This window comes from Branchiostoma lanceolatum, chromosome 4 (assembly GCF_035083965.1).
Source record: "Branchiostoma lanceolatum isolate klBraLanc5 chromosome 4, klBraLanc5.hap2, whole genome shotgun sequence".
Taxonomy (NCBI): domain Eukaryota; kingdom Metazoa; phylum Chordata; class Leptocardii; order Amphioxiformes; family Branchiostomatidae; genus Branchiostoma; species Branchiostoma lanceolatum.
Genome location: NC_089725.1, coordinates 21,379,252 through 21,403,845, shown reverse-complemented (window position 1 = coordinate 21,403,845; position 24,594 = coordinate 21,379,252). Strand labels below are relative to the sequence as shown.

Below are 24,594 nucleotides of genomic sequence, written 5' to 3'. Positions count from 1 at the left end.
ACCTCATTTGTTCTGATCACCGTGACTGACTTCGTTGGTACCCCCCCCCCCCCCCCAGTACCAACGGTAGACACTTCGTTTGTTGGGGAATTTCGGCTCTCTTGTTTCATGACGCACTCCCATACTAGTAGTCACCCCTGGTGTTCGACCTTTGGGACCTACGACTGTCGGGTCATAGCAAATTTGGTATCATTTTTGTAAAGAGTAAGAAATAAGCTTTCCAATGATAAATGATGCTATACAATTGATAAGTAACAATGGACATCAGTCTTTACTTCATTAACATATCTATTCAGAGGTTTGGTATAAAAACCTAGTTCTACCAGATCTGTCCTTAGTCACTGACGAAAGATAGCGGATGCTATCTGAAACGTCCGACTGTTTCAAAATTTTATGCAGTTGCTTGAGTAACTATCGTTTTGAAGTGTAGTTATCCTGACGCTGATATTAAACAAATATCAATATGGCCATACACTATGCAGTTAGTCAAACGATTAATATGGTTATTGGTCAGATAAAGAGATATCAGTTATTTGATCAGTACCATGGTCAGCACCCATCATTTGTTGAGTCTCCTGTAGGACAGTTGTTTGGGACTGCACTACAGCATACTTTTCCCTGCTTCAACCAGGCCATACAAGAGGCAGCATGTGACCTTGTGCCACACACTCTCTTCTTGATAATGTGTATTTTTGTTGTTGAGAGCAGTATCCCTAGTTTAAGAGTAATATAACTATCCAAGGGACAACACCAGAGGCATCTCATTTGGTTGGAAAACACAGACTCAAGACAACTCATAGATCACAAGGCCAGGTTTAAACCACACACAAAACATTACAGTTGGAACTGTTGTGAATCCTAAGCTACCATGCAACTCATTGAGAGGTACATGTCAACAGTCTTTCATCAAACATAACATATTTTCTATGAAACTGTACAATGAAGAATAAATCAAATTGTATTGGTTCATGAAAATATTGTTTATTTTCTGTCAAGTGTGATCAAGTCATTACTTCATGAAAAATAAATACAGTATTACCAATAATGATACTTATGGACAAGAGGGGTCAGTTACAACTGACCTTTTCATTCCATTTTATGCATGATTAAAGTATCAACTAACATACAAATGAACCATATAAGTGTAATTGACAAATATATGTCTGATGTCAACTGGAAATGGTGAAGCAAAAGATTGTTCATAGCTACCCTTCCCCACTGGTTACAACTTTGATGACTTTCTCATGACCTTGTCCAGCTTTAATTAATGTTGAAGACAACGAAACTTATAAATATCCTCATCTGGACCTGATAGTTAACATGGTAACAGCTTTCGGCCTTGCCTTTGACAGGAAGAAAGCTTTAAAATTCTTAATGACACATTGACTTCTATTGTACTGTACTGTACTATACTCTTATGTCAGAAATGTGCAAATCTCAACTGTCCCTTTTATGACCTAATTTAAAAATGAAAAAGACAATGTTTTCAGAGGAGAAACAACAATGGAAGACAGGGTCAGATAAAAGTTGATGCCAATCTCCATCAGTCTTCAAGTGTACATCCAAAAAGATAATCAACGTCAAATCCAAATCTTTTAATAATTAAAGAGGGTCTTTATGAAGAATATAACATGTGATTTGACCCAAACAAAAATCAATACAATTGAAAGAACAAAATGTTCCACCTTTTTTACAGCCCTTGATACAGACCTTTTATGGGCATAGAGTGCTGAGGCTTGACACTACCTGGTACCATTTTTGTACATCTCTCTATTAATGTTTACTGAAATGTTGTCTAAGATGTACTTTCACACGTAAAAGTACCCAGACAATTATGTCCGGGTCAGCTGACGTATACAGAAGCCATTCTGTATGGAGAAGATAAAGAAGTCTTCCATCTCTGTTCATTTTAATCAAACCATTGCAGTGCTTTCACATTATACACTATTTCATTGTATAAGATACATTCCTTTCCTCACTGAAATGAAATTGAAGGCTAGCACATTTTCATTTTCATCAAATCCATTCTTTCCATCACTTGTTGAGCCCAGCAAGATCTGCCAGCCCCTTGGCCTGCCCTGCTCCATGCTGGAACTGCCTCATCATGTTCTGTAGTCCTGCCATTCCACCTGTAATACACCACCAGATACATTTGTGTTATCAATTCTTCCTTACCACATCTGTAATCAGCTGACAAACCACACAGTTTGATCTAAGTTTAGCATTCTTTGTGACATCTCATCCATATGCCAGACTTCAAGGATTGTCAATGTTCAGACTGCATACTGACCCATTTGCTGCAGCACCCTTGGGTCCATCATCTTGGCCATCTGTTGGTTCAGCTTTGCCATCTGGGAGGGGTTGACGTTCTTAGCCATGTCCCCACCTGGAGAACAGCACAAGTAAAGGTTAGCCATTGTGTCTCTAGACAATGCCCCTTCAACTGCTAGTCCATAGATGATGTCATTATATCAGAATTATGAAACTATAGAGGCGTAGAATATCATGAGTTAAAAAGAAACCTACAGTTAGAAGTGTCAGTATCAACAATAACAATATAACAACATGTGATCATCACCTTTACCTTTGAAAAGCCCCTTGATACCTCCCATCTTTTTCACCATGGCAGCAAACTTGGTGTACTGAGACAGGAGCTCCTGGACTTCTCTTACAGACACCCCGGCACCTCTGGCCACACGGGCGATGCGCCCCGACTGCCGCTGGAGCATCTTAGCTCCATCCAGGCTGTCCAGCTCTGGGGAACAGGAACTTTACAAATCAGCATGTATAGCAAGCACACTACCCAACAATTCAAACCCCAGAAATAGAGAGTTACTTATTAGATTATTACATATAAAAAAGGAGACATTTTCACAAAACGATTGGGTATCAGCTTGAGATTAACAATAAACTATACTTTGACAAGTGACGACATTAGGTCCCATGTTTGGCATAGCCCATTAGGCCTTACCTTCGTCGTTCATGCTGTCCATGATGGTCATGAGTTTCTTCAGCCTGGCAATGGACTCCTGTTCATTACCTTTGGTCATGAAGTCACTGCTGAAGCCTGGGATCATCCCCTACAGTAGATGCACCAATATACAAATCTTACTCAATACTTCAAATGCTCTCCACACTTCTTTAATACATGTATCAACAGCCATTGGTCATTCCAAATTCATAGGTCATCTATATAGATATGCAAGTCTCTTACATTTGAAGAAAATAAAACTACCGGGTTGATGAATCATGGAAATTTTACTAACCATAATCTGACTGAAAGGCCCCATCTTCATGATGTTCTGGAACTGCTCGTACATGTCTCGCAGGGTGAACTTGCCTGCACAAAGGTGGATCAGGTTAGAAGACTTCAACAAGCTGCTAGTAGCCATGTAGTCAAGGATTTATACAGGAAATAGTTAATCAACCTTTAATTTGATCTTTAAGTGATCATAACAATATTGTTGAGCAGATACAAAACTAGACAAGTGACAATTCTTGGGTGTTTTGAAAAGTACTGTGAACAGTACCAACCTTGCTTCAGCTTCCCTATGAGTTCTTCATTGTCATCCAACTTCAGCTCATTCACCCTGTCTATCAGGCCTTCAATGTCTCCCATACCTGTCATGTGTGAGGAAGGAGGTTATTACAAAGATATATTTTCCCTGTGCATGCATCTAAGACATGGGAACATAATCCTATTAGACACCACTGCTTAAGTAGTCTGGGAATAATGATGAGAACCTATGCACAAAACAGGAAAAAATTGTAAAATTTGCAGAATCATAACAATACATCAAAAGATCTTACCTAACAGTTTACTGATGAAGGGCTGTGTCTTGAAGGGTTCAAAGTCATCTATATGCTCGCCTGTGCCTATGAAGACGATGGGACTTTTTGTGGCTGCCACTCTGAAGGTACAAAGGATAAACAAGATTATGTTACAGCTGTTCTCAATGCAGTTTATTAAAACATTCTGTTGAAATGTAAAATGACACTTGGAAAATGCCAGGAAATTAAATGTTCAGCTCTACTACAATCAAATGAATCCTTCAATATACTAGTGCACTTCCATACCAACATCTTATTTTTTGTTTGCACTAGAAATAAGTGTCACATCTCTGTGATTGGTGTAAAACGACTTACGCGCTAAGTGCACCTCCACCCTTAGCATGACCATCCAGCTTGGTGATAATGACAGCTCCTACGTCAACTTTGTCTTTGAAAGCTCTGGCCTGAAAGGAAACAAGAGTCAGTGGTTCTTTCACCATGTCATGCCAATTTTTTGTCAAGCCAATAGGTCAAACCTTTTGAATTTAATATTTGATTAACTAGCCTTTACCTGCAGAAATATTTGACAAGATTTTTCTTTTTTAACTTACTTGAGATTCGCAAGCCTGTCCTATAGAGGCATCCATGACAAACACAATATTGTCTGGGCTCTGGAACAGAAAAGTAAATAAAATGTTAGGATCTGATATGGATCCTACATAGACAGCTATATGAGTGGTAACAGAATATATTATGCAAAAATACTTTTGGTTGATACCATTGGTCTGTGACCTATATGTGCACAATAAAACTCTCAAGACTATCTTCTTAAAATCATTTGTTCTTAGTTCTATATTACTGAATCCAAATGAGTTTTACATATAGCACAGTTTAACATATTTGCTTGCTTTGTGTGAAAGGGGAAGAGTCTACATGTCCCTTAACAAATGAGAATTCAGAAGTACAGTATCTCAGCTACATCCTGGTCAACACGTGTTATAGACTGAGCGGAACACTATTTAAGACTTACAACAGCATTTGACACTTGTAACATCTCCTCAAAAAGTGAGTCCTCCTGTTTGTGCCTCCCACTGGTGTCCACTATGATGATCTCAAAACCCTCTTGTTTGAACTTTTCCACACCTTCTGCTGCAATCACTACAGGGTCCATTTCTGTATAGCTGAACACATCAATCAAATTTAATATAAGCTTTTAACCATGTAAGTCTTGACATAAAAGCGTGGTGTGGCATATGAAATCAAACCTCTTAGTAAGGAGGATTTCACTACAAATATCCTTAATTAGTGGGATAAAAGACATAAAGAACTTGAATTTTTGGACAAAATGATGTCCCCTAAAATGTTACGCATTACGTTTAACCAATAGTTTCCACTCATGAATGGTTCATCAAAATATTTACACTGACAAAGAAAAGAATAAGATTGCCTTGTTATCTTTTACTTTCAGGGATAAATCACAACTCACCTGCCATAGAAAGGTATTCTGGCTTTTGTTGCATTTTGTTTCAGTTGGTCAAAGGCACCTGAAATTAACACATCAACCTTCAGTCATTGACCAAGTAAATGCCTCAACACAACGTTAGTGATCTTATGTTACAAGTTTACACTGTTCTTCATATTTGTGATTACATTTTTGTCAGAAATACATTGTACTTAGTAGTGAAGAAAAATAGGATCCATAGCATCCTACCTACCTGCTCTGAAAGTGTCGGCACAAGTCAAACAGCTCTTCCACCCTTTCTTCTGGTAATAGTAGGCAAGCTGGGGATATGCATAGACTTGTCAAATTGAGTGGAGTACAGGGTTATTCAATAGTTTTAAGATCACTGGGAGTGTGGGTACTTCATGTTGCTTGCAAAGAAAATATGTATATCATACAGTATATGCTAAAGATACATGACTGATGTCTTAAGTACAAAAAGAATGGCATGAACAGAAGAGAAAGTTTAATCCTAAAGATAAAGAAGTCAATTGATCATGATCAATTTCCAGAAATTTTGATGGGATGATACATAACAATGTAGTGAGCCCCACTTGCACAAGATTTAACAACAACCACAGCCCTACCTTAGTACATGTTGTTGTTTTGCCACTCCCCTGCAGACCCACAAACATGATGATATTGCTTTTCCCCTTGACTGGCTGCCAAGCCTTCACTCCTGGGTCCACCAGCTGCAAATAAAACAATATTGTTAATGGTTACAGAAACTGAAATTCCTCTCCCACTGTGGAGAATTGTATCTCCTATGAAAATTTGTGTCATTAACTCAATATCTACATGTCACACAAATTGCGCTATTTGGAGAGACCATGTCGATCTAAACACTAACTTAATAGTAAACTACTAAAACAACCAAAAGAACTTCAAGTCTGACCTTGACCAGCTCCCTGAAGACCACGGACTGGATCATCCTCCGCTTGTTCAGACCTGCTGCCATGTCATCAAGATCTAGAGAGGCTCTAGGACAGAAGTTCAAATAGTAAAACTTCATGTACAAATGTATTTTCAATGGAATTTTTAAAGGCACACACTTATGTGACGGCAGTTGTACCATTTAAGCAAAGAGAATTTAATTGAAGGTTTGATGGTTGATATGATGTACAATGTACCTGACATTTTCCCTGAGCTTCTTGACAAGCATGATGTTGACATCTGACTCAATCAGAGCTCTGCAGATCTCACCAAGCATGGAGTTCAACACCTGAAACATTTATGAGAAGTAATGATCATAAAACACAAGTGTACTATGAGTATAAATATTCACCCACAGTCAGTGATATTCTAAGGTGTGCAGAAATTGTTATCTGATGGCTGATTCAGTGGAAGGTTGATAAAAAAATGACTGATACAGTAAAATCTTATGGCCAAAGGACCAAATGGTACTGATCGGGTATTGTCTATGACTATTTATCATTTGCAAATGAACAGGTTTTAACATCGATAGACCATATTTCTGTGACAGCCCTAGCCCGTATGACCAAAAATTATTTTTACCATATGGAAAATTACACTTTGAACGTTCAGTCCAACAGAATGAGTACAAATTAATGTACAATGTCTCTATATCATCAACATGGTGCTGAAGAACTTTCAAAGTGAAATACTGATCTGTGTGTGCTCTCAAATTATGGAAGGGACAATGACTTCATTGTAGGTATTGATGAAATTGTCTGTGTATCTGATGTTGCCCCCCTCCCCATATACTAGTACCAAACACACACAAAAATAAACCCTCACCTCCTCATTGATAACAGTAGCATTGCTCAGGGACCGCAACGCGTTCGTTATCTTCCTGCCCAAATCTGCCAACACCATGTTGACTTGATGTTCTCACTTATACCAGTAAAAGAGAAGGAAATGGGAGGGCAGATGAAGTCTCTGCAAAGTTGCGCAGCACAGAATCGTCTGCTGCACTTCAGGCTCCGACTGACAGGTTTGGCTGACTTCCGTCGACGTGGTCCAATGAACGGTCAAAACTAACATCAAATCAAGGACGTTGGAGATTTGTCTCTGATATTAAACATGACAATAAGGATTATATCTGGCAGTTCCAGCGTTATTTCCCCGTTTCTCGAAGTTTCGTCTGCGGAAGTGCAAAAGTCAGGGATCCACAGAATCAAGATGGCGTCAATGAAACACGACTACGCATGTGCAACAAATTGTGAGCCAATCATGGTTACTGTTCAAAGACGCATGATTCTTCCTGGCCCCGCATGAAGCCTCCATAGCTCAGTGGTTAGAGCACTGGTCTTGTAAACCAGGGGTCGGGAGTTCAAATCTCCCTGGGGGCTACCCCTTTTCCTTTATACTAAAATATTTTTTCAGGTAAAACAACAAAATATAACGTTTATTCTGAGGTTAGTCCTGACACAACACTTTTCCACTTACTCTTCGTGAAAGTATGAATAACAGCATGTAATGTTACATATAATGTTACCAACAAGGATTAACGCTACTTCACCTTAAATCCGCAGGGTATCATATATCCATGATTTTTAAAAACGACATATTCATTGTTCGAAAGACAAACTTAGTTACACAGTTTGTACAATTATGTAACGTTACAGTTTTTACAATATTTGAATCAACCAAGAGAGCCAGAGACTGTGCTAGTAAGACCGAAGCCACAGAATCATTGTAGAGTGTTACGGCACAATGTAAGAAAGACTCCAATCTTTCGGCAGGGTGAACCAAGGAGGGTGAACGCATTGTTGTTCCTTAACTGACGGCCTGTGGCTGTCGATTGTTGTGGGGGCACAAGATCATGAAGGAGGTATCATGGTATTGAATTGCTAAGCCAAATTGTGTAAACGAGATAGCACTTGAACTCTTTTTGGCCATTCATCATGAACAGCGTTCTTTCAGATAATTTTTGACAAAGAGGGTGACACAATACAAATGCATTCCTTAAAACGATCCATTTACATTTGGGGTTCAGGGTCATACATTTTCACCAGTAGCCTTGGTGAATATAAGTTACTTTCTTTTGTACAATTACAATATCCAGCTTTTATTCCCAATGGCATCCTGTGGATACATGCTTCTATATTGAATACAAAAAGTTGAAGTCAAAAAACCAGAGCTTTAATACATAAATATCATACATTGACAGTTCACTTACTCATGTTGGACATGAATATCATAAAGTTGAACAACCTAACTTTACTGTGAAAGAATTATGATTCCCTACTTTAGTGACTTGTATCATTGCAATGCAAACTACTTACAAATTCACACCAGTAATCAAGGAGAACGATAATGGCACACTTGAAGTAGATGGGAATGATTCAAAACGTCCATACATATCAAAGTTACATGTATTTCAAATCAGTCATCACATTTTTTATGCTTGACATTGGTACTTCTAAGAGCTATCTTTTTCCTCCAAGGTCATCTGCACATCGCACTAATGCATCATGGATTTCCTTCGCACAGGTGACCTGTGATCTTGCTAAGCCAAGGAACTGTCCATATGGCATAGTCTGGCCATCTCCACTGGTCTCTGGTTTGGACATGATTGGGACAGGTAGTGGAGCATGGCGCACACTTTCTTGGTGTTGGGTAAGGCACTCCTGTGCAAGCCGCTGTGGAATAGAAAGAACGTCTGTCATGTGGATAATCTCTGAATAATGTCAATTACATGTTATAATGTTAACTACAAATGTTAAACATTACTTCTTCTCAAGTAACTTCAAAGCAAATGGCAAATGACAAAGGGAAAAAGAAACATTACTTACCAAATTTAGCTCAATTTGATCAAGAGTTGAATAGAATTCTTCAAGGTTTTTGTCCACCCTTTGAGAAGGATTATCACCACTTTTCCTTTATTGAGAAAAGAAAGATACATGTAGTATAAATGCAAGGGACCACAGTCAATATATAGTAGATCTACAAAATTGTTAATCCAGTAGAATGATAGCAAAACTGAGTTATCAAGACGCCATGAAAAAAAAAAACAGTATAAATTTTGGACTAACACTGGTCTATACCGTATTTAGGTCCATGTTGAATAGAACCCCCTTGGTATGTAATACTCAGACAATTTCGTCTCTTTCTTAGTACACTTGATTGAAAATACACACATACAGTACAAATATACCTATTTGTATTAAAAACATTATAGTAGCAAGTCCTTTGAAGGTATTGGTTTTGGTAAAAGAGCACAAAAAATGATACCTACAACTGGTTATCAATTGCTGCATTGTGAACAAGGTTCTGCCCTGCTATCCTCATGAGATTCTGCAGAGACAATGAAGAAAATTATGTTGCATTGATTGGTTAAACTTTGTTTCATGATATATACTCTTAATGGGTACCTACTGGCTGAACTTCAAGGTGAATATTCCTAATGCTGCAAATTACACTATTCATGGAGGCTGATACTGAAAGCTACATTGATCCAAGAAGAACTTATATCATAATGAAAAAACTTGACAAAACGTAATTGAATCGACCTATGTCTTTAAAACATTATGTGACGTTAACCATTCTCTCATGCTCCTTGGTCAAACCAAGGACATTATAATGTCCTTGGTCAAACCAAACAGCCAGGTAAAACTATCAACATTACAGAAAGTTCAGAAAAACCTTTCTAGACGACTATTTAGTGCACAAGGACCATCCTCACCACTAATGACTCTTTCAAATGTGGGACGAGCAGTTTGAACTTGGAGATGGGGTCTACTTCCATGGTTTGCTGCTGCTGTTGCTGTTGTTGCTGCTGTTGGCTAGCCATGCTGATTTTGTATCAATAGGCTGATTATCCGGAAGATACCATACATTTTAGGGGAAATATCTTAATACCAAAAGTGAAAAGGACATATTCTCTGAGTATCAGGGACTAACATACACACTTCGTATAAACATATGAATTTACTTATTAAGTAAACCTTACATAAAATGAGTTGATAAGTTATAAGCTGTATTTTCTATTATTTTATTAATCTGATAATAATAGAAACCCCTATTTAATAGTGCACTTTTCTAAGGTCAAAGGTGAAGCATCTCCGAAGTTGGAAGTGACGACCTCCATTTTGTTTTGTTTCACGAAAAAGTGATCTGAGGTCGCTTCAGCATGCCTCCAACGGTACAGAGTGGACAAAGAGAGCAAAGGTACATCTAGAGTCTATTATTGTGGGATTGAGCTTTAGGATTTACGTAAACTGAGTTGTTTAAACAGGAAAGATGCGCGTGACTACTGCTGTATAAACGATAGTCGTGTCACGCATGATATCGGTTTCTATCAGGCACTCTTTAGCCACTGCATGATGATGTTTTGTTGCCAAAGAAAATTATGTTTGATCGTTACTGACGTGGTTTCTTCCGATTCAGGTCCAGAAAACATGGACTTTCAGCGGAGAAGAGGTGAGAAATTACACTTACGTACACATAGACGATATAAGGAAAGAGCTACGCGGTTTGGGGCATGTGATGTCTTTAATCTGTGTGAAACTGCTCCATAGTAGAGGCTTATCGGTTGTACAAAGACATCAACGGCCAAAGACTGTGGTCTTGGCAAATACGAACTGTAGTGTATTACGTACAGTGAAGTTACACAATTCTATACATTCTTGAAAAAAGTGAAATAGCAGCAACTTCAAGCAAGGGCGGGATGGTGGTAACATCGAGCGGGAGGCGAGCCCAGCCGCGCCGGTCGGCACGGCGGATGCCGCAGAATGGAGGCCACGAGCGGAGGTCAGAGGTCGCTTCCTCCAGCGTAATTCCCTACGATTGGTCCAGACCAATCCTACTATAATTACACTTACGTACACATAGACGATACAAGGAAAGAGCTACGCGGTTTGGGGCATGTGATGTCTTTAATCTGTGTGAAACTGCTCCATAGTAGAGGCTTATCGGTTGTACAAAGACATCAACGGCCAAGCCGAAAGTAATGAGGGCCCCAAAACGCGTAGCAGAAAATGTAGTAAGTCGTAGTGGTATGGTAAAACTAATTTAAAGAGTAGCTAGATAATCGAGTTCAAGCAAAAAACAGTCCAGGGCTGGTGAAGGATGCACCGCAGAACGTCACCGGGCACTGTCGAACAGCGTAGAGTCAGGCCGGAAAAGGTGCGTCGGCGTGGAGAACTCTAACTTGAGTACTGTGAAGTAGGCCATGGGCGGGCGCTGGGAGTCTTCGGTACGCAGCTGGAGCTGATTTTGTTGCACTGACAATCTTTCTGTGCAAAACTAATCTATTCTAATCTACTCTACTCTACTCTACTGAAGTGAGTCAAAACTTGCGAAGCTTGATCCCAGGCTGGTGACGATCTCGCTGCAGGGCACTGCCGCGAACTCCAGGTCGGCCCGGAACGTTAAGTCGCATCGACGTGGAATGGGGGTCCTGGGAGTCTTGAGTACGCTGCTGCAGATGCCCACCGCAATTTTGTAGTCCGTGTAGGTACGGGAGCAAAGAGGGAAAGGCGTGCGATGAGGAAGGACCGCTCGTGGAGGCTCGTCGCGAGAAGAAAGATGGCTGCTAAAGTCCCGCAGTTGTCTCGCGAGACCCCGCATAAATGGCGTGAAGTGGGGTGGGGAGGGGGGCTGTCGTTCCGATCGCTGTAGACTCTCTGTGTAGACGTTATTGTAGCACAAACTCAGGATCAGGCAGGAACGGGTGTGCAGTCCCCGGCTCAGGTGAAGAAGAAACTCGCTTCAGGACGCCGCCACGGATTACATGACAGTGTAGAGACAGCCGAAATCAGTACGGGTGGAGCTCTAACTTATTAGGACTGCGAATCCATGTGTGGGCAACGTTACTGGGAGTCCATTTGCACGCTACGGCAGTTCAGCACACCGCGGCCCTGTCTGAGTCCGCGTCGGGCCTGGCAGAGTCGTGCGCCTCGATAGCTGGGGGACGTCGCACGGTAGGTTAACACTTGCTTAATGGAAGCTCGAGAGGGGAAAAGTTTCCGACCGGAACATCGAGCGGGAGGCGAGCCCAGCCGCGCCGGTCGGCACGGCGGATGCCGCAGAATGGAGGCCACGAGCGGAGGTCAGAGGTCGCTTCCTCCAGCGTAATTCCCTACGATTGGTCCAGACCAATCCTACTATAATCATTAACGTCAATCATAGTTATTACTGCTGTCTCTTCATTTTTCTGTACAAATTATTATGATTTGTACACAAGATTTTGAAAAAGTGATAACAGTGTGCATGGTGGTTCCATGTTTTCCTCGGTTAAAGTTTATTTTGAATAATACTTGCTCACAGTTTGCACTTTATACCGGTAGTAACATACATGTAAATGACAAGTTTGAACAAGGAGGTTTAATAGGTTAATCTCTATAATTTCAAACCTCCTTGGTCTGAACGAACGTGATCAAGTGATGAATGTATTGGCACAACTGAGAGTCCAAAATGTGTTTTTCTTCATGTAGGTCTGAGCTTGTTTGCAGACCGAAGTACACAAATGCACTGCCTGACATTCCCTTTGACCCCAAGTTCATCACATATCCTTTTGAATCCAACAGGTGAGTTATTCATATAGTGATGATATACTTGAGATGGCTATAATTTCTTCCCCTGTTTATATTTATGTATATATAACATAAAAAGTAAACAATATGATAATCTAAGAGTAATAAATAAGATTAGAATAGAATAGAATAGTAAAGTAAATTATAGTATTGGCAATGACTGATGTACATGTTGTGTAATATTAGAAATACAATATTTTAAGCAACAATGTCTGAAGTCCTGATAGTTATGTCAATACTTCGAAATATTTATGATTTATGCTTCAATTACAACTGTTTTTTATTTATTTTAATTGTCTTGCCATCCACTTGTCTGTTTTCTGTGATACCAATTTTTGGTTCCTCACTTTGTTACTTTCCAGATTTGTTCAGTACAATCCAACATCATTAGAGAGAAGTTACAAACATGAGCTGCTGACAGAACATGACCTTGGGGTCACCATTGATCTCATCAACCCTGACACTTATGCTATTGATGCAGAAGGTAGGGCTACTTTCACTTTGACTTGTGTAACTGCTGCATAAAAGTAGTTTCTTCTATTGTAACACAGTGATGGTTGCACATGCACTGACACCTAATCAACTATCAAGTGTTTGGGACACTTTGTTGGAGGGTGCTGTAATCTCTCTAGTCTTGTGTTTCTTTTGTTCCTAAGATTCAAATGTATGGCTAGTTAACTTAATCAGTAAGTCTGCTTGAAGTCAGCAGCTGTATTATATCCAAGTTGTAAGCGCTAACTAAGTATTTATGTACAAAAAATCCTATGTCTGAATGAGGCAATACTTGTGTCCTATTCCACAGCTTACCTGGACCCATTAGATGAGAAGCTGCTAGAAGAGGATATGTCAACCCCACAGGATTCCAAGAGGTAATGCTACAGTTGTTTGAAATAAAACGTAGTACACATGCATGTGTGCAATACCATATCCTTGCATAAAGATGAAATTCACTATCAGTCTGTGCGAGTGATATTTATCCATAGCTGCCATTTGTTGTTGTACCTTCATTTCAATTCTATAATTTACTTCAATTCCCAGATCCAGACATCATGCCAAGAATGTGTCCTGGTTGAGAAGAACAGAGTACATCTCCACAGAGTATAACAGGTTCACACAAAGCAATGAAAAGGCAGAAACAAAGTAAGTCTCATTATCTAACTTTTCTGTAGTACAAATGTTACAAAACATATATATACAGTAATACACATAGAATAAAAAGACTCTTTTCACACAACCAAGAGATTTATTCAACCAACGTTTCGGTGACCATCTGTCACCTTCTTCAAGGCAATTCTGACTGGTCTTTTTATTCAGTGACTTACCAACCTGATGAAACTATTCACGGATATATACACATAGCTGTATACTACATGCGGTGCATCAAATGACACATTTTGTTCATGTTCACAAAATAGGGACAAGATAAGTTGGAGTTATTGTATGCTTCATCTATATTTGGTAAATGTGATATGCTGGAAACAGTAAGGCATCATCATGCATTCATGCTAATGTCGCTCACTTTTTTTTCAGGATTGGACATAGTATCAAGAAACAGTTCAAAGAGGAGGATATATACAAGGTAAGAAACACTTCTTCTTCGACTCATTTCAGCTGGTGCCAGTGCACATGGGACTTACCGGTAGAGCGCACGAGTTAGAAACACTAGCAGGTCCACAAAGAAAAAAAATCTTCCAGTTATTTTTATCACTCATGATTAGATATAAGACAGACTAACTCTTAAATACCACTTTTGCGTGGTAATCTTAATTTGAGAGTAACAGTATTTTTTGATTTCTGTTTGCAGGACAGGGAAAGTCAGATTGCAGCCATTGAAAAGACATTTGAAGATGTCAAGACTCCGGTAAGTATCAGAGGGTTTGGCCTTCTAATGAATGTATCTAAATTTTGTTTTCTTTGAAATTGGCCTCTTGAATGATAACTGAGCCATTATATATTCTTCTCTTGCCTTCACCAGATCACACAACATTACAGCAAGGGCGACAGGGTGCAGCCACTGGAGGTTCTGGAGTTCTTCCCTGACTATGAAGTAAGTTCTTTCATATGTACCAGTGGAATAGAAATTTAGGTGCTTAGTTGTGCTTTCATACTTTTCTACTGTCAGAAAATATATTTCTTTGATATTGATACGTTAATACTGAGTGCTTTGCAGCAATCTAAATGTCAAAGGTGGAGACAGTGAAGCATGCAATCCCAAAGTTTCCAGCTTATTTCAAATATATAACATATACATGTGTAGGAAGCACAAAATGTCTATTGTCTTATTCTCTGTAAATTTCTGCCATCTTTTGACAATCACTTTGAAGATGTGTACCTCCAGGCTCCATATCTAAGTTTAGACCTTGCATACATGCTCTCGAAATCAAATTAGATCAATTTACATTGTTTTGTCTACTGATGTGTCTTTGGTTAGCCAAGTTCAAAGTTTGTAAGGCTGATAATGCATCCCTTCTGTGCAGAACTGGGCCTTCCCCTGTGCCCAGGTGATATTTGATACTGACCCAGCTCCCAGGGGCAAGCCTGTGCCTGCTGCTGTAGAGGAGATGTCACAAGCCATGATAAGGTGGGTTGGCATGGTGACAAGCTCTGGGGGAAACACTTGGCATTACCTCTGGAGCTGTTGCTTCATCTTGGATATCCTTGGTTTTACAGTCACCCCTTCCTTTGATAAACTGCAATACTATACTGTAATTAGAAAGTTGTACTGAATTTTATTTGTTGATTGTTGTTTGGATATCCTGAAAATTCTGGTATGACATTTGAGAAAATTTTTGCATAGTTCCTCAATACGATGAGAGATTTATTGACTCTGATCTATGGAAGCTCTAAAACTGATATTTTCTGGGAAAGTAAAAACATATTATGAGCACAATGAATTTGGTGTGTGAGTGGAACAAAAAGTCTGTGTAAGTTGCTTCTATATTGCACTTTTGTTTACATGTGCTAACTGTTACCCCTACAGAGGTATGGTTGATGAGGAGGGAGACCAGTTTGTAGGCTATTTCCTACCTGTAGAAGAGACTGTGACAAAGAGGAAGAGAGAAGAGGAGTCGGAAGTGGACTACATGCCAGAAGAAGAGTGAGTCACTTTGTAATATAAATGAAAGAGTAACTGGTCTGAAGTTGCTTTTGCCTTTCAACTTTCTCTATGCTAACATTGCATATTTGATGTTACCCCCTCAGTGCTGAGTTCTTCAGATTCTGTAGCCAGTACAAGTTATAGTACAAAGCAGGAGAAGATCATTTAATCATCACAACAGTTTTTATCATTTACAGTGAATGCACTACATTCCTCTTTATTTTTGCGTAGATGGTTGAAGTTACATGTACCTTTCTTTAGGTATAATTTTGTGTTTTGGTTAGAATCTTTCCTGCCTAATTCCTTGTAACTTCTATATCATGTATGGTGTCTTTTTAAGGTATGACTACATGATGGCTCGTGAGTACAACTGGAATGTCAAGAACAAGTCCAGTAGAGGCTACGAGGAGAACTATTTTGTCGTGTTTAAGGAAGATGGCGTATACTACAATGAGCTGGAGACAAGGTAAAGTTTCCAACTGGATAAAGTTGTAATTTTGAGCATGATACTGAGATTTCCTTTATTGGTTTGATTCTCATTCTAAATAATGAAGGATTGAAAATAACTATGGTTTCATTCATTCAGTTATATAAGTAAGACATTGTGCCATTATTATTAGTGTTGATGGTAACATTGCTGATGAATTCTTTCTCTCTCTCTGCAGAGTGCGCCTCAGCAAGAGGAGAGCTAAGGGAGGTCAGGGTATCCAGTCCAGAACGTCACGTCTGGTGGTCAAGCACAGAGACTTCCTGGAGAAGGAGAGTGCAGCTCAGGTGAGACTACTGCAAATCTAGACATGATTTTAGGAAATATTTGACCATATCAGGGAAGTCACACGGAGCGTAGAGCAAAACTTTGAGACAATGAAGGCAGTGACAGCAGACAGAACAGTATGGAAAATTCTAACAGTTAAGATTGTAACTTACAGGCTTTTGGGAATGTTTTTTCAACATGTGTGTGTGTTTTTTCACAGCAAAACCGCCTGATGATGCTGGAGCCTCCAGTGGTGGAGGAAGAAGAGGAGGAGGAGGAAGAAGAGGCTGGCATCAATGGGGACAATGAATTAGGTATGGTTAACATTCATATTCAGTGTGATCTAAGGATAATGTGACTGAAAGAATGTGCAAACCACCCAGTAAATACCAGTGATTGATGAGTACAAATTCATACTGCATATTCTAGTGTTGTGGGCAGTTCCATCACCAGAAAAATTGGTACTTTATTCTCTGATAATTCACCATGCTAAATACTTCTCTATTCACTATGCTGAATATGCTGAGGATGTGACTGTCCTTGAACGTAGGGATGATGGCAGCTTTGCACAGCAGAGCTATCAAGGGATTTGTAGATAACAGGAACCACTTCAAGTCAAGGACATAGCTTAACACTGTGTTGACTTAACGTTGCCATGAATATTCCAATTCAGCTCATGTTTCCATTATCTTACATGGCTCTCCTGGGGAACAGGATTCACTAGCGTTCTTGGTTTGGGAAATTATCATTCTGAGCACAACCTGTGTCATGATAGCAGCGTACTTTGATTAGCTAACATTTGACATGTTATTCCCAGGAAGTATAAGGAGAGCAATTTCCCCAGGTGCATGTGCATGTCTCTCCTTGTGATTAAACGTGGCACAGATGACAACCTAAGGTCTGTAAGCAGTAATGAAGAGTTCAATTTTCTCTTCTGTTAAGCTTTGAATGGGAAAGGCAGACATCAGGACCCCATCTGGAGAGATGTACCACATCAATATGCCTTTTAATAAACCCATTGGTCAATGTTTACATCAAACGCAAAGGGACGAATTAATTGAGACCATGATGCACAACCAATTTCCAAGTTAAATTGGAGAGAGTGTTAGCGAGCTGGTGTATCATCATTCATCGCAGTCGGCACTGATACCCAAATAAGAGTGCACTGAGTGAAGAAATTAGATGCTTTAAATCCAGTGCTATTTGTGGTGAATGATTGCAGGCTCCCAGCAGAACCCATTAGAGTGTGTTGAACTGCTCTGCCCCCAGCAGAGCTGCAGAGAGTGTGGAGAACAGCCTGCCCTCTGCAGGATCACTCTTATCTGATGGGTTGTTCTAGATGTAGGGCTAGGGGGAATGGTTTCGCAGACTACTTGTACTGTAACACATTCTTGTAAGTTGTAGCCATAACTATTTCATTACCTATTCTTGCAGCACTATGTGCCAGTTCATTCTGTGCTTGACACATATGCCCCTGGCACACTGACAGTCAATCTGGTAGTTAAATTAACATTCTACCCAACTTTACCTAATGCAGAGTAATGGTTTAAGTACCAGCAGCCATATGAAAAATATTGCCCCTTCCCGCCTGTCCCTTCAGAATGAGACATTCAAACCTTTGCTCTTGGAGAGACAGCTTATTATAGATGGTTGTTGAGGGTCTGAGAGTCATGTGGATGTTAGGAAGCTAATTAATTTTCCTTACCGGTGTTTCCTATGCCTTCTGAAATGAAGTAAATTGCAATGGGGTAGAGCACCCATACTCATCATTGTTAGGCAGCAATGCAATAATTGTAAGATTGTCCATGTTGACAACTTTATTATACCCATTAGCCAATAATCATACCTGTTACAAATGTGTGTCGCAGCATGTTAGTCACTCTGATAACAGTATTTTAGCCCCCAAATGGGACAAAGGTAATTACAATTGCAGATATCAACACAGCACTGATTCAGAAGTAATGGCAGCAATGGGTGTGACATTCTGTCCATTTTATATTACCTGCCTCTTAGGACTTTCCCATGACCATGTACTGATGTAGGGGTCAGCAAAATTGGTCAATAGTTCTAGGGGCACAGGGCACCATTTTTATTGGAGATTGTTTAGAATTGTAGGGCCATTGGATTGACCTTTGGTCTATGGAATGAGGATTACCAGGAAAGTTGGATTTTGATCCATAGCAGTGAAATCCTGTTATAGAAAACAAGCAAATATTTGTACCATAAATCTAAAGCTGCATGCCCCTTGCAATCAGCCTACGTTTAATGGCTCTACACTTTCAACAGGTATTAGCAAACTGCAGTTCTTTAAGAAGAATGTATGATTACGAACTGAATTTCAAAAAGATGGAAATCTGTCATTCCTTTCTTCAGTTATCCCCTTTGAAAGACTTGCCCCTGTAGTTCCAACATTAACTGTTACCACATTGTCCTGATCTCCAACGCTATCTGCCACCCAAACATCCAGACCATATCATGTCCGGGACAAAAGATACATCACTTTCAGTTTTTGTCACAACCTATCAACACACGAAACCAATCCATCCAGCCCTTCTCGAGGTATCTTGTTCACCAACAGACAGACACAGACAGACAGACAGACAGACAGACGCTGCCTAACTATAACCTCCATATTTCATGGAGGTAATAATAATTGAAAGGAAAAGTACTACACATTGAGCCAATTATTTACCTTTTCCTGCTGGTACTGATGGTGATATGTTTGACATATTGTCATTATTGATTACAATGCAGATAGTGATAGAGATGTGGTGTCATACTACATGTACATGTATATCCATATACATGTAGCAAGGAACTATTATTAAGGGGGTGGTTAGTACAAAACATACTGATACAGGCTTGGTTATTTGACTAGACTTCTGCTCTATTTTAGTGTGCTCAACAATGTGTTACCTTGCTTTACCCACAAAATTGTATGGGATTGGATGAAAGTTCTGCATAGCAATCTGATCACACCAGATTTATAGTGGAACCTTTTTGTGGCTGTAACCTCAGGGAGATGGGAATGGTCATGCTATAACAGATTCCAAAGTCCTCTCCAAAATCCCTTATGGGTAGAGTAAGCCACATCTGTGCATATCATGTTCGTTCTGGTGGCTTTAGCTCCATTCCCTTAATCTCCTGAGCAATTTGTGTAAATCAAATAGGAACATCTGTTCCCATCTTGGTAGTTTCTGGGTGATTCCATGCACTGTACTGGAGAAGACAATCTCCCATCCTTCTTACCTGGGGAAATCTGGTTGAAAATCATATGTACGGTACATTCTCATCCCATGAAATTGGCTACACAATCTGTCACTGAACATGCCAGATCCAATGTAGACCATATGCATGACAAGCACTTCTCCAAGCAAGTTCATTACCAACTGGCAGTATGCCATTGGACAGGGGGTTATTGTCTTCTCCCTACTACACTAGACTTTATCAGCCAAAATGGAAGCAGTTCTGATGGAATTTGAGTAGCTACGTGAAGCACTATTCATACATGTACCTCTTACTAATGATGCAAAAGCAGGAAGCCATTTCTTGTGGAGTGAGTCATAAGGTCTTAATGCAGATAATCACTGAGCCACAGTGAAAAAATCCCTCTTACGGCAGTTATATGGTAATGTTTTTTTGAGACAATTTTGTACTTGCTGGATGTCAAAATGACTTTCTGAAAGGTCATAAAAAATAATTCCAGCTGAAATAGAAAGACCACATAGAAAATAACATGTATATGTAGCCTTGGCGCTGTCGTTTCTATCCTACTTTGGATTGCTTGCCTTTAAGCATCAATGAAAAGAGTAGCAATAACATTTAGTATTTACTGTGGGAGTTTCTCAAAAGTAAGATTTCCACCATGTGACTGCTGAGTCGTGATAGCCTTCATGTGAAACCTGTCTGATAAGAAGCCAATATTCTGAATGCTTTATTGCAAAGAAGGGGGCTTAATAGGCACATAAAGTTACATGGGATTTGTGGTAGTGGCATGTAGAGCCTCACAAAACCCATCAGTCAGTAGCTCCTCTTACATATCTATACCAACTTGTCACCATCACATCATTCAGCGGATTATGCCCCTGGCTATTACAGCAGTATTGAGCTTGCAAGCTTCTTACACAGAAATCAACATTTCTCAAGGTGAAGAAGTACTAGCTGATGTAGGCTTATTCTTGTCACATCTCTTTCAAGCTGCATTGGGCCACAAGGAGGTTTAAGCATTACATTCCTTTTCTTCATGCTAGAGTAGAAGTTCCCCTTGGCTTTTGAAGTTGTCACACTTGTATTCACAGTAATTTGTCAGGGATGGTAGGCAGTTACTTAACTAATCCCATGGCATGGCAGTGATGAATCAGCTGCCTCCAGGTACACAGCACTTCCCCAGCAAGGTTGGGAAGAATGTTTCACTGGGGGGCCAACTGCAGATCATGAATCATCAGTTGACAAATTGTTGCACCTGGAGGCCTGCCCAAAAACTTATCCCCTGTAAAAGGATCACTGTGTATCAAAATTGATTACCCTGAAGTCAATTTAAATGTAGGGAGACTGCCTCCAAGGTGATGCTACTTGTGCAGTAATGTCTTTAAGATGTCTGACCTACTCCTGCTAATCCTCTTATTTGCAGATCAAATTGAATAAAAAATATCAATGGAGTTGTGCATGTTTTGTACTTTTGATGTTTATTTTAAAGCCTACCTGTAACATGTCTCTAAAGTGGTGCTCTCTTGAAAGGGCATAAGGTTTTCTGAAGCTGAAATATTAAATCCCGTTTGCTTCATTACTTTTGCTGCAGGTGGTGACATGGAGAGTGGAGATGAGCAGGAGAGGAGCGGCAGTGAGAAGGAAGATGAGAGTGAGAAGTCAGGCAGTGAGGCTGAAGGTGATGACAGGATGGAGGAGGGCAGTGAGAAGGAGGGGAGCGATGCAGGAAGTGGGAGTGAGAGTGAAGCTGAAGATGAGAACAAGGATGAGGAAGAGATCTTTGGGAGCGTCAGCGGGAGTGGTAGTGAGAGTGAAGATGGCCAGAAGAGTGATTCAGGGGATGAGAGTGACTAATTTATATATAAGGGATCTGGAATTTATATAGAAGAGATCATCACCAAACATCCTGTATCTATGTGTATACTATAATCCATTGTCTTTAGGGATAAGACATAAAGGTTGTGGCTTACCTACCTTTGTGCTTTTGAAATTTGGACTGAAGTCAGGATTTTGAATCTTGAAAGCAAGCAGTTTTCTAGACTGGAAAACTGCTTGCTATATCATTGTGAGAGCTAGGCTGAATTGCAAGGTTGATAAATAAAGTAGATGGGACCCAATTTGGTAAATTGGTAGTAGAAAATGGGTTGAAATGAAATGGAGAGTAATCCATCCTTGGTTCTGTCGCCTGGACAGATGGTCCTCAAATCCTTACTGGACTCCTGGTTGATTTAGTTGAGTGTTATTATGTCTGCAACCACCTTATTTAGTTCATGGTGGAATCAGTATAAATTGGTACTGCACTGTGAATAGGTAGATGTTGCCAGCTAGTCGCACCAGAATAGCTCATCCCTCCTACTTACATGCACAGCAGTTAAAGAAAAATCAATACAAACATTCCCGCAACATCCTGCAGCTTTTTGTACTTTGCCAGAGATCTGTCGTTCATGCTTTCCATCCAAGTGTGTAGATAAGTTTTCTGTATGTCATGATTCATGAATAGTGTAGTTGCAGAATTTTCTAGGATCTTCTCAATCATGCATGGCACAGAAGGTGTAACATTATTACAATTTGTTTATTGTAGGGAAATCCCACATTTCTCCTTACTTACCTTGGTCTTGTCCAATACCTGAACTGACAATTTATTACATGTAAATTGAGAGCTACAATAACTGTTGCTGTGTAATGTAGCTCATCTATCATAGTTGTCAGACTGGAAAGCCTTCCAATAGTGATTAATGTGATTTTGTGCACCGTTAACACAGACAAAAGCATAATATGTGGCCTCCTGGCTGTGCACAGTTAAACCCCTTCATATTTCTTTCCTTAGAGGTACAAGCTGATGCTGAAGAGGGCCTCATTATTGCTGTTATAGAAACATGTTCACGTCTCAAAAGTGATGAACGACATGCCTCTGTGACTTTGACACTAATATTTTGTATGAAATATTGGAGAACCTCAATGGAATAAAGGATTTATTATTATTTGATGTCATGCGTGGTGAAGAATTGCTGTTTGGAATCTTAAAATGAGATGGTCCATTCCAGCATGTAATCCTTACATCTGAGTCCCATGAAGAGAAGGCCTATAGTGAACATCCTTGGTCAAACAGTGCATCCGCAGCAAACAACTCAAGCATAGTCCAGCTGAAGTCTAAAGGGACTGGGGAATGCTAACATGTAATGTACACAGTAAATGTTGCTCACTAGATATTCCAAGCATGTCACACAGCTTATGGCCACAGATTTTCCTCATATAGCTGGCTATTCCTTAGGGAAGGGGATTTTTAGTCATGAAAATCATCCTGCAATATGCTGCCACTTTTGTTACCATAAATTATGTCACATAACCTGACCTACCGGTCAGCAATAGGCATGCTCACAGCTGTGACTGGACCACAAATTTTATAGTTATGTGCTTTGCCTTGTTTATAGCCATGCATACTTCCACTGGTGAATATTTATGCATGCTGAATTGCATGAAGGGCATTGTCAAGAGCCATGCTAAGAAGTTAAAGGAGACTTGTGGAGGGGTATTTAGCACTAATCATCTTATTACAGCCAGTTAAGAATTTGGAATCAGTTTGCAATGTGACCTTGACTAATTATGACTCGTATAAAAGTCTCTTTACCGGGCAAGACTGTTACTTTGGTATTTCCTTAGATTACTTGTTAACTACTGTGGTTCTCCACTGCTGTTTTCTACGAAAATCCATTTGCACTGGCAGCAGCAATATTGAGATGCATTCAGTGTTGCTAATGGTAATACCACAGCATGCACAGGTAATCTTGATGAACACACTCATGCAGTTGCTGCAGGCACATGTTTTCAAGTTCTTCTGTAACAATGTAGCAAAATATTTCTTCCACACTTCAACATCTCAGTGACTTTGGTACCACTGTTTGAGATATGCTCTGTGATTCCAGTTTACTCTAAATTTAATTCACCAATCCACAGTCAATCAATGGCCATGTATATGTCAGATATATATATAGTACCATATACCCAAATGGAGCAACTTGACACAGTTGGATCATTATGGAAATGTATGAAATCCACATATTTCCATAATGATCCAACTGTGTCAAGTTACTCCATTTGGGTACATGTCTATATATTTTACATGTACATGGCCATTGATTGCCAAACCATTGATTGTGATGCATACATTCATTTATAAAGCATCATAAATATCTGATTTTTCCAGTGCCAAGTAAATGACACTGACCTTTGCTCCCTTGCAGAAAGGTAGCACACATTTTCCTGCATACCAGAAGTAAAAGAAAACATTGCTGTTTTGCTGGTAGGTTCAGAGGGGAAAACCTCTTTGTTTAGTTGTATTCAAAACAATGTAAAATCATGTGTAGCTGCACTTGAAAGGATTTTGCAGGTGTTCATTTGCTCTGAAAACAAACATGCGCACAGATGTGCAGATAACATAAACATGTTTTGAGAATTTGAATAAGTCTAGATGCACTGACAACTTGAACCAGTGCATGTCATATGCCTGTATACATTGCCCGGCGTGTTTGGACCAGCAAGGGAGGACAAAGCTACATATATGGGAGATACTAAAAGTGGCAATCCTATGCTAAAAAGAATATCCAACTACATGTACATGTTATAACAGTACTTAAATGAGGTTCCTTAAATGGTTGTTTTTCATCTTTTCCACACCTGTTCTTGGTACATCCAACATCTCCCTTCCCATTGCTTCTATCCACTCAGATCTAAATCCCCTGTCTTGCTTACTTGGGCAAAAGCCAAT

The 24,594-nt window shown here is 39.7% G+C and overlaps 3 protein-coding genes and 1 non-coding gene across 5 annotated transcripts; 2 read left to right on the top strand and 2 right to left on the bottom strand.

Annotated features, from left to right (window-relative positions):
• Window positions 1-956: 956 nt before the first annotated feature.
• On the bottom strand, window positions 957-7,438 carry LOC136433312 (signal recognition particle subunit SRP54). 2 transcript variants are annotated; one of them, XM_066425386.1, is made up of 16 exons: window positions 7,031-7,438; window positions 6,403-6,494; window positions 6,168-6,252; window positions 5,860-5,964; window positions 5,487-5,553; window positions 5,258-5,315; window positions 4,802-4,952; window positions 4,383-4,442; window positions 4,147-4,235; window positions 3,811-3,911; window positions 3,535-3,621; window positions 3,267-3,340; window positions 2,972-3,080; window positions 2,579-2,755; window positions 2,291-2,386; window positions 957-2,129 (listed from the first exon to the last, which is right to left on the bottom strand). In XM_066425386.1, exons 1-16 carry the CDS (start codon window positions 7,106-7,108, stop codon window positions 2,035-2,037), a joined length of 1,524 nt encoding a protein of 507 aa, XP_066281483.1. In that variant the 5' UTR covers window positions 7,109-7,438; the 3' UTR covers window positions 957-2,034. The 2 variants fall into 2 exon arrangements, with proteins under 2 accessions (XP_066281483.1, XP_066281484.1); XM_066425387.1 differs by having other exon boundaries at window positions 2,585-2,755; window positions 7,031-7,437.
• A 73-nt stretch (window positions 7,439-7,511) lies between these two features.
• On the top strand, window positions 7,512-7,584 carry Trnat-ugu (transfer RNA threonine (anticodon UGU)). The gene has a single exon. It is a non-coding gene; the product is annotated as a tRNA-Thr (tRNA).
• Window positions 7,585-8,355: 771 nt separating this feature from the next.
• LOC136433314 (mediator of RNA polymerase II transcription subunit 29-like) lies at window positions 8,356-10,055 on the bottom strand. Its single transcript, XM_066425390.1, has 4 exons — window positions 9,921-10,055; window positions 9,474-9,532; window positions 9,031-9,115; window positions 8,356-8,877 (listed from the first exon to the last, which is right to left on the bottom strand). The coding sequence occupies exons 1-4, from the start codon at window positions 10,026-10,028 to the stop codon at window positions 8,665-8,667; spliced, it is 465 nt and encodes a 154-aa protein (XP_066281487.1). The 5' UTR covers window positions 10,029-10,055; the 3' UTR covers window positions 8,356-8,664.
• Window positions 10,056-10,272: 217 nt separating this feature from the next.
• On the top strand, window positions 10,273-22,815 carry LOC136433313 (RNA polymerase II-associated factor 1 homolog). Its single transcript, XM_066425388.1, has 15 exons — window positions 10,273-10,405; window positions 10,625-10,657; window positions 12,673-12,765; window positions 13,134-13,255; window positions 13,574-13,640; window positions 13,810-13,911; window positions 14,302-14,350; window positions 14,576-14,632; window positions 14,747-14,818; window positions 15,249-15,352; window positions 15,752-15,868; window positions 16,209-16,334; window positions 16,534-16,642; window positions 16,843-16,936; window positions 21,421-22,815. Exons 1-15 carry the CDS (start codon window positions 10,368-10,370, stop codon window positions 21,681-21,683), a joined length of 1,446 nt encoding a protein of 481 aa, XP_066281485.1. The 5' UTR covers window positions 10,273-10,367; the 3' UTR covers window positions 21,684-22,815.
• Window positions 22,816-24,594: the final 1,779 nt, after the last annotated feature.

What these genes read in the sequence shown, in the direction of transcription:
- LOC136433313 (XM_066425388.1), top strand. Translation starts at nt 10,368, where the DNA reads ATGCCTCCAACGGTACAGAGTGGACAAAGAGAGCAAAG. An exon ending in GGACTTTCAGCGGAGAAGAG is followed by an intron (nt 10,658 to 12,672) that starts GTGAGAAATTAC and finishes TTCTTCATGTAG; the next exon opens with GTCTGAGCTTGTTTGCAGAC. An exon ending in AATGAAAAGGCAGAAACAAA is followed by an intron (nt 13,912 to 14,301) that starts GTAAGTCTCATT and finishes CTTTTTTTTCAG; the next exon opens with GATTGGACATAGTATCAAGA.
- LOC136433314 (XM_066425390.1), bottom strand. Translation starts at nt 10,028, where the DNA reads ATGGCTAGCCAACAGCAGCAACAACAGCAACAGCAGCAGCAAACCATG. An exon ending in GCAGCAATTGATAACCAGTT is followed by an intron (nt 9,116 to 9,473) that starts GTAGGTATCATT and finishes TTCTCAATAAAG; the next exon opens with GAAAAGTGGTGATAATCCTT. An exon ending in ATCAAATTGAGCTAAATTTG is followed by an intron (nt 8,878 to 9,030) that starts GTAAGTAATGTT and finishes TCTATTCCACAG; the next exon opens with CGGCTTGCACAGGAGTGCCT.
- LOC136433312 (XM_066425386.1), bottom strand. Translation starts at nt 7,108, where the DNA reads ATGGTGTTGGCAGATTTGGGCAGGAAGATAACGAACGCGTTGCGGTCC. An exon ending in AAGCTCAGGGAAAATGTCAG is followed by an intron (nt 6,253 to 6,402) that starts GTACATTGTACA and finishes CTTCTGTCCTAG; the next exon opens with AGCCTCTCTAGATCTTGATG. An exon ending in GGCCTTTCAGTCAGATTATG is followed by an intron (nt 3,081 to 3,266) that starts GTTAGTAAAATT and finishes CATCTACTGTAG; the next exon opens with GGGATGATCCCAGGCTTCAG.